We start from the raw sequence: 16,119 nt of genomic DNA on the forward strand, positions 1-16,119 counted from the left end.
TGTTTTCTTTTTATCTATAATAGTTGGCCTTGTTAGGATGGCCTTGTTTGGAGATAACAGGGGCCAAACCATGACCCCTTGAGCTAACAATGTCCATTACTGTAGCATATCAAAACAAGCAAGCCAGTAAATTTCCTGCTTTTTCACTTGTGCACAAAGATGGGTATTTTAAGACTACATTTGTGCTGTTGTGCCTATAGTTGAGTGGACAGTGGAGTGTGTTTCTCAGTAATCATAGTGAGGGTTAATCATCTCTCATTCATTTTCTGTTTCTTGAAACTCATGCATGGTTAGGAACACCTTAGGAAACATGGGCCTGGACATAATGGTACTTCTCAAACATGTGTCCTTGTAAAAAGGGAAATAATATGTGTAATGGACTACTAGTGAAGCGTAAGAATCGGTAATAGTCAACAAGTCAGTTGGAAACACAAAGAATTGCCCTGGTCGTTTTCCCCGTGCAAAGAGCTTTAGAGTAGTAATGGTTGGGTTGATGGTTTCTTTCCCAAGCATTTACTAGGAAATCTATACTAAGTCACTGCATGTTATCAGCAACAGAAGAAGATTATATGTAATTTTGCGGTTCATTTCTTGAAATTGGTCTTGTCACCATTATGCCCATTAAAGAAACTATTGGGCTGTGCTATTGGAAGATGTAGTGATTGATATTTTTTTTCTCCAGCTTTCCTCTGAAATTTTCTTAACAGCACCAGTTGGATTAGTTCAGTGAAATTGATGACTCTGTGGTTTGCTGTGCATGATTGGATGGCCTCTTTTCTTTTTTTAGCAGTAGACAATGAGTTCATCGTACACCCAGTGCAGATCTTCAGCCGCACGGTTATACATTAGGACTTCGATCAATTGTCTTGTCTTTGTTCTGCATTTTGCTGTATTCTTTCTCTTGGCCAAGAAAACTCTAGTTGCACTTAAAATCTATGGGATGCAAAAGAATTGTCCATTTTGCATCATCTTTTCTGGCATGGATAAAATAGTATGAAACACACTTTAAATAGCGGAGGTAATAGCTGCAGAGTAATTACATTTGATGTAATGATTCAGCTTTAAATTGACTAATCAATTTCCACGGAACAGTATAAAATATGGTTTTCAAGTTATTGCCGGACATTAGTCACATCTTAAAGTTGATTAGTGAATAGGTGATAATTACTAAGCTTTAAAAATGGTTTCTAGAAAATTAATCCAAATGACTCTCCGGAGACTTTTATGCAATTCTACTCAGATTCAGAAGAGAGTGCCAAAGCTGAAACAACAGATTTATAGGGATTTAATTTGAGCTGTGCAGTATGTCAAAAACACTCTAAATGCTGGCTGTTATGTTATTCAATAATATATGTGTACTGTAGATGTCATGGCAGCTGGATGCTTTATTTGAGACTCTGCTAGAACATGAGATGTATTTTATGTCAGAGTGAGAGAATTGAATATAAAAAGGAGATCTCTCATCTTCCGAGACAGATGTCAGCAGAAAACCAATCAGAGGTATTGGCGCTGTGTGTGCTGAGCTTGACAGGGAGTGGGAAGGTTTTATTTCATGAAGTGATCTATTACCTTGCGTGGAGAGATGAATAAAACACATTCCAATCATACAGTAAACCGATTCTGGGAAAAGTAGGACAGGCGAAAATTAAGAAGAATGTACAGTGTTTCCCCTACCAATGGCTTTCTCCGCTCCCTTGAAGTTAATGTTATTTTATATACAGCGCCATTCACAACTTCTTTTAATAAACGAGCTAAATATGTAATATCTTATTTACACAACAGTATGTCATTTCTGTCTCTACATGTTCGCATGATTTCAAATTTCTGCTCTCTGAATCATGCATGGTGAAGTTCACACTGCCCATCTCACCTGTATGGGAATGAGAGGGCGCACGCCACAACTGACAGGACTGAAGAAGTACATGCGCTCCTGTATATTATTCATGTTCATTGGTGCAACTTGCATGAGTGATGCCCTTTGTTGCAAGTGCAGCCATTGTATTTCCAGTGTTTTAAGCTGCTGTGACGCAAGCAGAGCGATCGCTGCTGTCTAGTTTCTCGTGCAATCTTATGACCTCTCCTGGAAGCTCTGCGAGTCTTCCGGAAAATTTTTACCGGCTCCGTGATCCCCAAAAACACACAGTGATGGTCTAAACATTACATTTCTTAGGCTAAATGAATAGAGCAGAAAATTTATGGCAAGTGCAAATTCTTCTCTCTCTCCTTTTCTCATTGAGTGATATGCTGTCAATAGTTGGAGACGAGCAAGATATTTGAATTGTATTGCATGTACTTAGGCCTTTTTACATATAACAACGGAAAGTTTTGTGTATACAATATTGCAAAAGTTATTTAAAGCTAGCTGGATTTATTAGATATATAAAACTTAATTTATTTTTTAACATGAATATTTAATTATATAACGCCTTGGAATATACTTATTGCAATAAACAGTGTATATGCCTATTTCCTTTTAGTTAAGAAGTATTAGATTTATAAGTGTGCATTTTAATTCTTAAGCATCAAAAATACGCTCCAAACTTAAGACATGTTGAACTCTTCTTTCATCATTTGCCATGTTTCTAAATTTCATTGTTTGAAATTTTATTCATTCATTCGTTCGTTCGTTTTTTTATTTGTTTGTAATTTTTCTTACAAATGTTTATACTTCTCGAGGTATGGTCACAAGGAATCTAGCTTCAGAAATAACTCCTCTCCCTCAGTCATCTTTCCTTCAAGCAAGTTTCGGTTGGTGACATCGCAAACCAGAGGTGGCATTAACACACCAAAAACTTTGTTGTCGAACACAGTAAAATAGGAAGAAGAAGAAATTGTCATTCTCACCATCATATGAATTTACTTTCATCGGCTTGACACCGGCCTCACAGCTCCATGAATATCGGTGCCATTACTTATTGATCCACCATCAGTAAATGTAGTTTGTGTGGACGCTACTGCCTTACTTGACTAATTAAATAGCTTCGCTACTGAAAAGCTATTGGACTTAGAAAGTAGCGATGCTACCGCCACACTATTGAGAAATGTAGTTAAGCTAGTAGCATCAATACTTGTAGCGAGTCAAGTATAAAAGTCAAGTCAAGTATAAAAGTATACTTTATTTAGTAAGAATACTAACATCAATATCTATCTCCCAGAAGCCTAGAAAATTACACTGTCATTTACTGTTGTCATTAAAAGAAACAAATTAACACCATAATGCCATAATGACTCCTTGTGTCTGAACAGTCCTGTCGCAACCCCCCCCCCCCCCCAAAAAAAAACAAAACAAAAAAAACTGATATATATATTGCAGTCTTTGTCTGAACTCGTCACACTATATATTGTAAAATTACTGAACATACACACAAGAGCTTGAGAAGGATGCCCCTTGTAGAAGAAAATTACAAATGGCATCAAAACCATATGTTGAATTTGAAGTCTTTATAATTGGATACAAGGGATATAGGCATAATCAATGGATCTCCATTCATTAAAGTTTTTAACCCATGGAAAGCTGTTGATTATCCCATTTATTCCACAATCATTTCCTATGTTTTAGACTATTTAAAACAATCTTTGCAATATTTGACAACATTGTTGTCGATTACGACATGTTAGATCTTATAGCCCCTAATTTGAATAAGCAGTCTCTGACAGACAGATAGGGATCACACATGTGAGAAAGAGATTGTTTGTATACATGTAAATAAAGCAATACCTTAACCATCGGGCCACGGACCGGTACCAGTATGTGGATCAGTTGGTACCAAGCTACACTTTTTTTTTCTGTTTTATTTATTATCTGAACCTGAACAATCTATTATTTTGGAAAAATATTTTATTTTGAAAAATTACCATATTCTCCCGATTATACACCTCAGTCACTTGAGCGGCCAAAATAAATACACAAGCAGCAAAATGAGTAAGACACAGTCCAGTGAAGGACCCGTGAACTGCCAAGGAATAAATCCGCAACTTATTTGTTTACAAATCAGGTGAATCCAGCATGTCTGTTCAAGAAGTTCAATTGCTGGAGATCGCAAATCACGGCAGTCTTTTAGGGGTCGTTCGCATATCGCTTTTGTAGAATTCACACAAGTTCGTTGCTTCCAATGGAGGTGTGCGACGGTTGAATAAATGCCGTGAGTGCACGGCGAGTCATTTGACAAGCATTGATCTATCAGCTTTATACACATTTTGGTAGACTATTTATCCCAGACAAACACAGAACACCTGTCAACTTGACTTGATGAATGCCTAGCAACCTACGAATCACCAAACCATCCCTAACAGTCTGCGGTAATATTGTCAAGCGTTGACTGGTCCATTTGGAGGCCACTGCAATAGCTCACAGTAACCTGTTAGATACCTCTGGTTGACTCCATTGGCTTCCTGGTGAAGACACATCAGTGTTTTTGAGATACTCAAGAGGAATGAGAGCTCTGGCAACTGTCACTGAGTTACTATGGTTACTACTAATATGTATCTAAAAACTGACATAAGAATATACATTTGCAACAATATAAAACAGCTAAATTATTACATATTTCTGTAAATGGCTACATTTAAATCCTGTGGTGAAGTCGCTTGATTACATTTAATTTGCATTAATCTCAACCAAGATTGTTAATAATTATACTTTGCATTTCTTTAATAAGCTAATTTTGTGGTTGTCAGTGAAATAATTTTAATTCATTTTGATCTTATTCAATATATTCAATTCATTTTATTATAATATTACCTATTCTAACATAACAAATCAATTATTAAAGCAAGGTATGTGCATTCAGGGGCAATCTTGTAGCTCTTCCAAAATTGTATATTACAAAGAAAGAATGATAGATTATGGCAGTCATTCTAAAACTTTCAAATCTAAATATTTTGTCGCAAACATAACATTTGGGTTATTCTAGTATGAATGGTCAGAATGGCTGATATTGTCATTCTAGTAGTTACAATCGGCTCTCAAGGGCCATGAAGTTTATAGAATAGCATGAAATTTCAAAAGGACTATCTATTCCAGACATTGAAAATCAGAGAGTTGTATATTTTTGTCTGAATAATGGAATATAAGAGATTTTGCTTGACGTTTAGTGGTTTACTCTACTGTGGCGACCCCTGATAAATCAGGGACTAAGCTGAAGGATAGTGAGTGAGTGTTTGTCATTTTCAATGTTACCTTCTCTTCAGCAAAATGCATTTATCAGTGTCATTTAATTTCCTTCTTGTTCAACATTCTCTTAAGTGAAATACTGTCACTAGGCTGTTAAAATACTGTCTATGGCAATGGAATATCAGATTTGTAGTGAGGGAAAGTCTGAGAATTTGGTGTGTGGCTTAGAGTAGGAACTCTGCATAGTTATAAAGTTAAACTGATGTCAAAATTATTAATGACCACAAAAATACTGTAGGTGCACACAAACCATTGTAGATGTTTTTAGAAGAAAAATGTTATCAAATTTACCTTGATAAAACAGTATTTGGCTATGAAAAAATGTGTCTTTATATTAAACATGATAAGCTGACATTGTATTCTTTTCTTCCTGCAGGTTCTCTTGCGTGTGACATGAGATTAGCAGGCCTCCTCCTGCTTCAAGCCTCCTCCCTCCTGCTGTTCAGTTCTGGGGAACGAATGTGCCCCTATAGCTGTCATTGTGAGGGAAAGATTGTCCACTGTGAGTCGTCTGCCTTCCAGGACATCCCAGAAAATATTTCAGTTAGTTGCCAAGGTCTGTCTCTGCGCTACAATGACCTGCACACAATGCTCCCTTACCAGTTTGCCCATCTCAACCAGTTGCTTTGGCTTTACCTGGACCACAATCAAATCATGTTCGTTGATAGTCGTGCTTTCCAGGGGCTGCGGCGATTGAAGGAGTTGATCTTGAGCTCGAACAGGATTTCACAGCTCCACAATGTCACATTCCATGGAGTACCTAACCTTCGTAGTCTTGATCTGTCCTACAACAAGTTGCAGGAGTTGCAGCCTGGCCAGTTTTATGGTCTTCGAAAACTGCAAAATCTGCACTTGCGTTCAAATGGGCTTACGGCAATCCCTGTCCGGGCGTTTTTGGAGTGCCGAAGCTTGGAGTTTCTAGACTTGGGCTATAATCGGCTTCGGGTTCTAACTCGCACAGCATTCCTAGGTTTGTCTCGACTTATGGAACTCCACCTGGAACACAATCAGTTTTCACGAATCAACTTCTTTCTCTTTCCACGCCTTGCCAACCTTCGAGCCCTTTACCTACAGTGGAACCGTATTCGAGCTGTCAACCAAGGCCTTCCGTGGAGCTGGTATACCCTGCAGAGGCTTGACATCTCTGGCAATGAGATACAGGTACTAGATCCTGTAGTCTTTCAATGCCTTCCCAATCTTCAGGTTCTCAACTTGGAGTCTAACAAACTGGCCAATGTCTCTCAGGAAGTTGTGGCTGCATGGATCTCACTTACAACCATTAGCCTTGCAGGCAATATGTGGGATTGTGGTCCAGGCATTTGTCCTCTTGTTGTCTGGCTCAAGAATTTCAGAGGCACCAAGGACACTAATATAATCTGCAGCAGTCCCAAACACCTTCAAGGGGAAAAAGTCATTGAGGCTTCAAAGAACTACATTGACTGTGATGATTATGAAATTACCGCTCAATCTCCTTTGTATCTGCAGACCTTTGATCCAAATTATGACCTTGCTCTTGAACCAACTGAACCAACAATGGCTCCTACCACACCGCCACCACCCCTGCCATCCCCCGCCTCAGAGGCACCTTTTCCTCCTTCCCAGCCTCGCCCACCTCATCGCCCCACCTTTCCCAGTCGTACAAACACAGATCCCAGAGACTCTCATCAACGGACACCTTCATCTTTTGACAGCTCATTAGTGACACCAGTTCCTGAGCAAGACAACGTGTCATTTCACAAAGTGGTTATGGGTGGTGTGGCACTATTCTTCTCAGTGTCCCTTGTTTTGTCAGTAATATATGTCTCCTGGAAACGTTACCCTGGCGCCACTCGGCTGTTGCAGCAGAGTTCAGTGGGCCGAAAGCGAAGGAAAAAAAGTCAGGAGCCAGAGCAGAACCTGAGCTCCCAGCTCCAGGAATATTACATGAGCTACAACCCCGCCGCCACACCAGAAGCCTTGGAGGTGCTGGGAAATGGAACAGGTACCTGCACCTGCACCATATCCGGCTCCCGGGAATGTGAGGTATGACATGTGAAAGCCGCCTAAAATCAAATCACATCAAAACAAATGAACGCCTCAGGAAATAGAGGTAAATTCTTTATTGTGCATGGTGCAAATATTCATCAGAGCAAGAGTAAGCACCCTTGACTCCTTAGGTAGTTTATAAATGGAATTGACTACATTTTTTGGCTTTGCAATTTCATTGATAGAAATGGTCAACTTATGCTTAATACCCCTGCAGAAAATACATATGAGGTTCACACGATTCACTTGTGCAATCACATGTTAAAATCGCATGTGAACGTTAAAAATAAAAATAAACTTTCCAAAACCAATTTTCACTTGCTTTACACTTTTAATGGATGTTCCACTTGTGTTCTAAATATTTTATATTTGACTGTAACAAGTGAATGCACAAATGAAGCTTGTGTGATTTTTTTTCTGTAAGATTACTGATGATTATTTATATTTAAAGCCAGCTACTAATGTGTCGGCCAATATTAGAGACACTTAAATGTGCAAAATGACAAATAAATCTCAATAATTATGCATTTTTTACTTATCACAGAGATATTTATAACATTAAACTATCGCATTTAGGAGTTCATACTAATATGATTAAATATATGTAGTGTAGTACATCTATAATGTTGTCATATCTAAACTGTAAACCAGGAGTCAATGGTTCCTTTACCAAAAAGCACTGCCCTGCCACACGCATCTGCATCTTGATATTGACCCCCTTAAATTTGTTTCACATTGTGAAAGGCTTATTCACTTTTCACCCTAATGTTTATAATTAATATTCTTTGTGTTTGTAACACTGATATTCTGTTGAGATATAAAATGAAAGCCTCACATTTTTGTATGATCTTTTAAACTGTCAGAATCCAGCCTGTTTCATTTGTAATGTGTTTGCATAATTTAGTTTCTAAAAGTAAAGCTGGAATAAATTTTAAAAAAGACATCTGTCAATAATTAAAATTGCAGAGCAAGCTAATGATGTATTGATTGTCATAACCCATTAGAGCATGCAAAATGACTCTTTCCTCACTCTCTAATGTCGTGTGTTTAAAAGCATCTAGCTCTCAAAGCTGCTTTTTATTTAGATTCTTTGGAAGATTTCAATTGCTACATTTCCATTTTTCATTTTATTCAGCTGTTTCATTTTATGTCACTGTTATTCAGTCAGTTACTGTATCTTTTAATTACATTGGAATTACATTGTTGATGACAGCCAGGGAAATAGTATATATGGTAGGCAAATGTTCAGTCTGAGGCATAAGTGACGATGCTGTTTTTAAGAGTCATGCAAAATCCCATGATGCATCTCTACTTCAGCTCAGCCGGGAATAGTCTGTAAAAATCAGTAAAATCTTGACTTTCGTCTTCTGGCTTTGATGTTGTAAAGTGCATCTCACAGCATAGAGATAAATCTTATCAATGGCTGTGCACCAGGCATGTTTGAACAAAAGGTTTATTTGCACTTAAAAGAGAAGCTGTATATGACTGGGAAACATAAATACTCAGCTGTAAGTAATCTACTTATTCAAATTAGCTAATGGAAGTAACCAAATATCTGTGAAAACGAAAAGCAATTAAATGTCTCTCTAAATATTTAGCTTGAGCAGTGAAGTTCAGACAAGGAACATACAGCATAGAATTAACTATGAGGTATGCTAATAATACAATACCACATATGCTAATGCAAGCTTCCTTTAAATTGGTGTTTCAGAATTTTGCTCATGTTTTACAGATTACATAAAACAACACCTCTATAACAAGATTTTTGGTGATATGACAGGTTAATTTGCAACTTGTCAGTGCTCTTGGTGCTACTTCAAGAAGATGCTTTGTATGCTGCATTGTGAGAAAGTACGATAACGTTTTATTGTTCTTGCAAAGGAAATTTGACTATTGCATTAGCTGGACTTTTTATAGACATATGCAGTGAAGCGAGATGCACAGCTTGATGTCAGTAGGGAAAGAAGTAACTCCATTGACTCTTATGAGATATGGGTGATTTTCATGATTTCTAAGACCCTGGATAGCATTGCCTTCAGCCATTACCCGCAGGGGACTGAGGTTTGGTTTTAGACTGAGGCACTTTTCTTGAGTCTTATTGTGGCACCTCCTGCTTAGGTGCTGCAGGCCCTTTCGAATAGAGTTCCTGTTCGCTGCCCACTCTAGTTTATTGACCGGTTGGACCCCAGGTTGGCCTATACATCCCCAGGGTCTTTCCCATTTATGGTGACATGGGTACAAGGAGTTTTTTCTCACCTAAAGTTACCTGACCATTTCTTAGAAGAAGGCTTAGAAGAAGATTTTGAATAGGTTCCCATGGAGCTTTTCACGTCAAGATTTTCACCTGCTGACAAACTAGAATTTCTTTAGTGAGTGTGTATTTTTTTTCTTGGTCCACCAATAAAATGTGACAGACATAGAAATGTATAGAGCTAGATGTCCAGATTAATGTATTAAAAAAAAGTTTTATAGTACTCAGTTGGTTTGAGTTCTTTTCATTAGTTGTGCTCAGATTGCTTATTTTACTCAAATGTATTAAGAACACAGGACTCATTAAGATTAGTTTTAGAACTTAAATGATTTGTTGCAATCAGCTTCCTCAAGTGGTTTGAGTTACCTTAACATTTTGGGTCTTACAGTGTAAATTTTTGCGGGGGTTACTTCACCAATATGTTGTTTTTCAAGAGTTCACACTTAGATATTGCTTGACAGCTGTAAGCAGGTTTGGCATGCTGTCCCGGGAGAGAACCCTGAGCTCGGAGATAGTTGAGCCCAGGGCTCCCGCCAGGTCCATAGAGCATGTGAGGGGAGTACGAGATCAGGTGGTTCTCGAGAGCTCCCCTTTTTGTAAAGGAGAAAAGGAGGAGAAAGGGGTGGATGGGGGGTTTCTTCGGAAAACTAAGATAAGGGAGTAATGTCTAGCTAGGCTACTTATAGTGGGTTAGGATAGATCTGATTGGCTAACTAATGAGTGTAGATAGGTGGCCAGCTGCTGTCAATTATATCACGTGCTCCTCTCGAAATTAGTTTAAAAACTTCACAAAACCCAATCGAATTCCATTCATCATTTACACATACACTTTTACAAAAGTAAGAGGATTCTTTCTGTTGACACATTCATCCAAATGTATAAAGCCTTCATAAAATATAACAATAATAATAATAATAAAATAATAATAATAATGATAATAATAATAATATTAATAAAGCATCCAAATTGCTTTGGAACTTTCATTTTTTAGAGGGGCACTTTAGACAAAATTGTTCAGGGGCTTGATATCACTCAATAAAAAAATGTTTTTTATTAGTTGAATATTTTAACAATATAACTTCTTGTAATAAATTTGTTGTGGTTAACAGTAGTTTATATATCTATTTCCTTTTTGTTAAGAAGTAATGGATTTATTTAGGTGTTCATTTTAACTTTTTATGTATCAAATTGTCAGGATTCTGCCACTTCAGTCTTGTTAATTCTTGTTTTCATTTCTTTTTCAATTCTTGAGTCCAGACACTAGTCCTTTTATGTCTTGTATGTTGTGCTTGGCTTGAATTTCTTGAACGTTACAGTATGTCATTGTGTGTCTTTGTATGAGATATTTGGGCGTGCTCAGGATGCACACTATCGTCCTGGTGTGTTTGTTGTTATGTCTGTGGCATAGTGTTTTCGTTCTCAGCACTCCAGTCTAGGCGGTTTCGGTTGGCGCTGGGATCGCAACACGTATGTCACATTAGTGAGTGCATGGTGAGTGTTTTTATTTATTGTGTACTCGTGTCTTGTGTTCAGTCTTATGTTGGTATTGTGTTTAGCATGTGGTTCATGTTTACATGTGGCGCAAGCTTTAGTGTTGTGTTTCATGTGAACACGCGGTAAATGTGTTCTCTCATTGGCTGCGTGTTCTAGTCTCGTTTTATGTGAGCACATGGCTTGTGTTGTCTCTTTGTGGCATGTGCTCTCCCATCTTTGTCTATTTCCAGCCTCCTTGTTAACCCTTTATTAGTGTATTCAGTTCACCTGTTTGTTATGGAATCAGTTTAGTCTCAAAAAAAATTCACGCAAAAGACACGATGTACACATGCGTAGCCAAATTCACGTGCATAAAATCAAATTCACATGCGTAAAATATTTATTTATATTCACAAAAAATTTTCACGTGCTCAAAATAAAAATAAATTTTCATAAAATATGTTTCACGAATGCAAAACACCATTTGCAAATGTATAAGAGTGTACAAAAAGTATTGAATGTTTAAAACTTGTGAGTTTATCCTGAATGAGTATGTGCAAATCCTCTTTCACGTACGACTCCCCCTGGATACGTGTGTGAGTATTTTTGAGACTTTCCTGCCAGAGGCAGGGTAACTCGTACCTTTCAGCCAATCAGATGAGAGCTGTAGTTAATGACACCAACTCTGCGCTTCATTTGCGCAGACTGTTTCTCTCCAGCATGGCGAATGGAGAAAGCAGCAGTCGCACTTTTTTTCATTTATTTAATTATTTGACCATAGCCTCACTCTTTTTATCCATTATTTTGCAGCAGCTCCGCTCTTCTTATTTATTGTCTAGCGGTCAGCGCGTTGCGTTATCAAGCTGCCGACCCGTGTTCGATCCTCACCAGAGGTTAAATTTTTTTTTTTTAATTTTTATTGTTAAGACATATAAAACTGTAAGGTTGTTGAACATTTGAAGTTCTAAAGCAGCAGTTTTCTTTAAAAAGACTCAATAGTGTAATTAGAAACTGAATTGGAAATGACCTTATTTTAATATAGTCAGTCGTGAACTGAGGTGGGCTTAATAAACAAAAATATACTCATAAGCATCATTTAAAATGATTATTTATATAATTATTCCGGAATGATAGGGTATATTCTACATATTATATTACTAAAGCACAACAGCAGCTTATTTACATTCATTGGATATAATCAGGGCCAGAGTGGGACTCCTTTTCAGCCCTGGAGTTTCAAGCTTTTGACCAGCCCACCTCAGTTCACGACTGACTATATTGGTCATTTCCAATTCAGTTTCTAATTACACTATTAAGTCTTTTTAAAGAAAACAGCTGCTTTAGAACTTCAAATGTTCAACAACCTTACAGTTTTATATGTCTTAAAACTGAATGAACGAATAAACCCATAATTTACTGCATTTGAGTCTTTGCTCCTTTTCCCCACTCTACACCCTTGACACAAATATGCACTCCAAACTTTTCTTCACTGAGACATGTTGAATTCTTCTTTCATCAATTGCAATGCTTTCAAATTGCATTGTTAGTTTTTTTTCTTATCATTTAAAAAAAAAATCTCTTTTATTTATTGTTTTCTGTTAAGCTGCTTTTGACCATTGCATGTCCACATTAAATGTATATAAGAGAATTGTTCAAAGGATCATGTGCAGCATCCTTCATGTATTCTCTTAGGTAAGAAAAAAGCTCCACTTAAGTATCATACTTGCGGGAAAATGTGCTTTATGCAATGGCACAATTATAGCTTGAAGCATCAGAATCAGCACTCTGTATCGGTCGATCACCATGACAAGGAATAGAAAGTCAGTATCGGCTGTAAATATCTTGAGCGTCCATAATATATAAAGAGTTGATCAGAGAACAACATTGACAACACTGTCATGCTTGCTTGATGCCTTTTAATCAAAGAGGGTCTCTTGTTTTGTTGCTGTTTTCAAATTTGGTGTTTAGATTCCAGCAGCCTTCAAATGAAATAAAAAATCTATTGGCTTTTATAAAGGAGACAGTAGTTCAGTTAAACTTCTCCTACAAAACACTGTGTGACTGTAAATGTTTAATAATTGAAGATTTGTCTAAAACAAATTACCCCCAATTTATTCAGTTAATTAAAAACATGATTATTTAATCTCTTTTTTTCTAACCAGTGTTTGTGCTGTTTACCTTCTGTAAAAATAATATAATTACAATCCAAAACAAAGTACTTTACTTGCAGGTTGCCTCATGTTGCTATTGCAGGTTGTGTTTATGTGTTGCACCATTTGTTTACTGTGTCAAATTTGAGTTTCATTTAGCCCAGCGCTTACTCATTTTATCCTCGGTACGAATAGGCCATTTGATGTGGAGGAAAATGTTATTTTAGTCTAGGTATCTTTTCAGTCAAGTTCTGGAGTCTAATGGGCTCAAGATCAAAACATCTCATTATGATTCACACTAACCTTAATAAAAATAGGACTTTTAAAGAATATTTTTTAAAGAATGAATCTTGAAATAAAATCTCCTTATTCTGGTGATCAATCTGTGAGAGAGCACATGCTTTAAATGCACCCGTTTCATATACCTTTCCATTCTCAGTTTCAGATGAAACTTTAGATTTTTTTTTCTTCCTTTTGTTATTGTACCAGTTCTGGTGATGTTTAATAATATAAGAGCAGGCGTCCATTCTGCTTATGCAAGCATAGTGTTGCTATACCGGGTTCAGAGCTTTTCATTTCAGGCCAAGCACAGTGGAGGCCGTCCCTGTGGATGCTGGTAAGACGCACTGATCATGAGCAGTACCAGTGTATCACAGTGTGTCGAGGCTTTCGGTCTGTAATGGAATCTGCAGTGGTGAGGAGGAAGTGGAGAACGAATGAAAGCAGAGGCAGCCTTTTTGGACTTGAATGAGCTTATTCATCTGCTCCTTTCCCACAGAATGCATTAGTAAGATTGAGATATGTTGGCTTTGAATTGACAGCCCATGAAAGTAAAAGTGTGCCTTGTGAACATGCTTATAATATCTGTGCGATGTATATATAGTTATAGGTCTATAAATATTTGGAAATAGACACAATTCTAACATATTTGGCTCTATACACCAACACAATAGATTTGAAATTAAACAAACAAGGTGTGCTTTAACTGCAGACTGTCAGCTTTAATTTCAGGGTATTTACATCTAAATTAACTGAACGCTCTTGGAATTACAACAGTTTACATATGTGCCTCCCACTTGTTAAGGGTCAAATAGTAATTGGACAGAACAATAATCAAAACTTTCACTTTTTAATACTTGGTTGGAAATCCTTTGTCTGGAACGCATAGACATCACCAGACGCTGGGTTTCATTCCTGGTGGTGCTCTATGGAATCAGATAAGTCTCTAAAGAAATTCACGCAAAAGACACAATATACACATGGGTAGCCAAATTCACGTGCATAAAACCAAATTCATGTGCATAAAAATTTTTATTTATATTCACAAAAAATTTTCACGTGCACGAAATAAAAATACATTTTCATAAAATACGTTTCACAAATGCAAAACACCATTTGCAAATGTATAAGAGTGTACAAAAAGTTTTGAATGTTTAAAGCTTGCGAGTTCCTCCTGAATGAGAATGTGCAAATCCTCTTTTACGTACGACTCCCCCTGGATACGTGTGTGTGTATTTTTAAGTCTTTCCTAGCCTCACTCTTTTTATCCATTATTTTGCCGCAGCTCCGCTCTTCTTATTTATTGTCTCGCAGTCCCATGAGCAAAATGTAGCCTGCAGGGTAATGATGAGATTTAACTATCTTTCGGACCACGCAAGCATAACATCGCCATTGTGGTCCAGCGGACTGCAAATTAAATAAATGAAATAAATAAATTATGGTCAAATAATTAAATAAATGAAAAAAAAGTGTGATTGCGACTGCGAACAGTCTGCGCAAATAAAGCACAGAGTGGGTGTCATTGACTACAGCTCTCATCTGATTGGCTGAAAGGTACGAGTTGCCCTGCTTCTGGCAGTAAAGACTCAAAAATACACACACACGTATCCAGGGGAGTCGTACGTAAAAGAGGATTTGCACATTCTCATTCAAAACTTTTTGTACTCTTATACATTTGCAAATGGTGTTTTGCATTTGTGAAACGTATTTTATGAAAATGTATTTTTATTTTGTGCACGTGAAAATTTTTTGTGAATATAAATAAATATTTTATGCACGTGAATTTAATTTTATGCACGTGAATTTGGCTAAGCATGTGTATATCGTGTCTTTTGCGAGTATTTCTTTTGAGACTTATCTGATTCCATAGTGCTCTGCCAGGCCTCTACAACAACCGTCTTTCCTGCTTGGGCATTTTCCCTTTTGTTTTGTTTTCAGCAGGTGAAATACAAGCTCAATCGGATTCAGATCATTTGATTGACTTGGCCGTCGCATACCGTTCTACTTCTTTCCCTTTAAAAACTGTTTGGTTGCTTTTGCAGTTTGTGTCATTTTCCTTCTGCACTGTGAAGCTCCGTCCAATTCTGACGTGTTTGTCTTAATATGGGCAGAAAATTGCATGAAACACTTCAGAATTCATCCTGCTGTTTTTGTCACTAGTCACATCATTAATAAATACAAGACAAACAGGTCCACGCCATGTCACTACATCATGCTTCACTGCCTAGGATCATGATCTTCTCCTCCCGTCACTCTGGTACCAGTTGATCTTGATTTCATCTGTCTATAGGATGTTGTTTCCAGCACTGTGAAGGTTTTTTTTTTAGAACTCTAATCTGGCCTTGTAAATCTTTGCATTATGTATAGTCAGATGCTTTTCATGGTCTTAATTAAAAGAGTTGGAACTTTTTGCATATTTTAACAATTTTATTTTATATAGTCAGTACAGATATTTAATTAATGACAATTATTTAAAAGAGTTTGAACTAAATATCTGACACTGTATCCTCAAATTGTCTGCAAAACATATGGAGATTAATTGTTATAAGACAGGAATCTGAAACAACAATTTCACAACTGCACACAATTTCAAGAAAATTTCAATTTTCAAAAGATGTCAGCTCATCTGGATGGAGATATTTTTATTGGACAAAGTTACTATTTTGCAGCATATGGTCAAAGTTGTAATTTAGCAACATATAAATGATCATTGGCAATTGTGCAAATATGCAAAGTTAGTTTTACATGAAACTTTGAAAACATGAAAA

The 16,119-nt window shown here is 37.0% G+C and overlaps 1 protein-coding gene across 4 annotated transcripts in view; it reads left to right on the plus strand.

Moving 5' to 3' along the window:
* The window catches only part of lrrtm4l1 (leucine rich repeat transmembrane neuronal 4 like 1), a 299,994-nt gene that overhangs the window by 237,866 nt on the left and 46,009 nt on the right, over positions 1-16,119 (plus strand). For all 4 annotated transcript variants that reach the window (XM_087268661.1, XM_087268662.1, XM_087268663.1 and 1 more), the window contains 1 exon segment: positions 5,550-7,195. In XM_087268661.1, coding sequence (XP_087124787.1) covers positions 5,550-7,195 — 1,646 coding nt within the window.

The sequence above is a fragment of the Danio rerio genome, chromosome 10, assembly GCF_052040795.2.
Source record: "Danio rerio strain M-AB ecotype USA chromosome 10, GRCz13ab, whole genome shotgun sequence".
Lineage (NCBI taxonomy): Eukaryota > Metazoa > Chordata > Actinopteri > Cypriniformes > Danionidae > Danio > Danio rerio.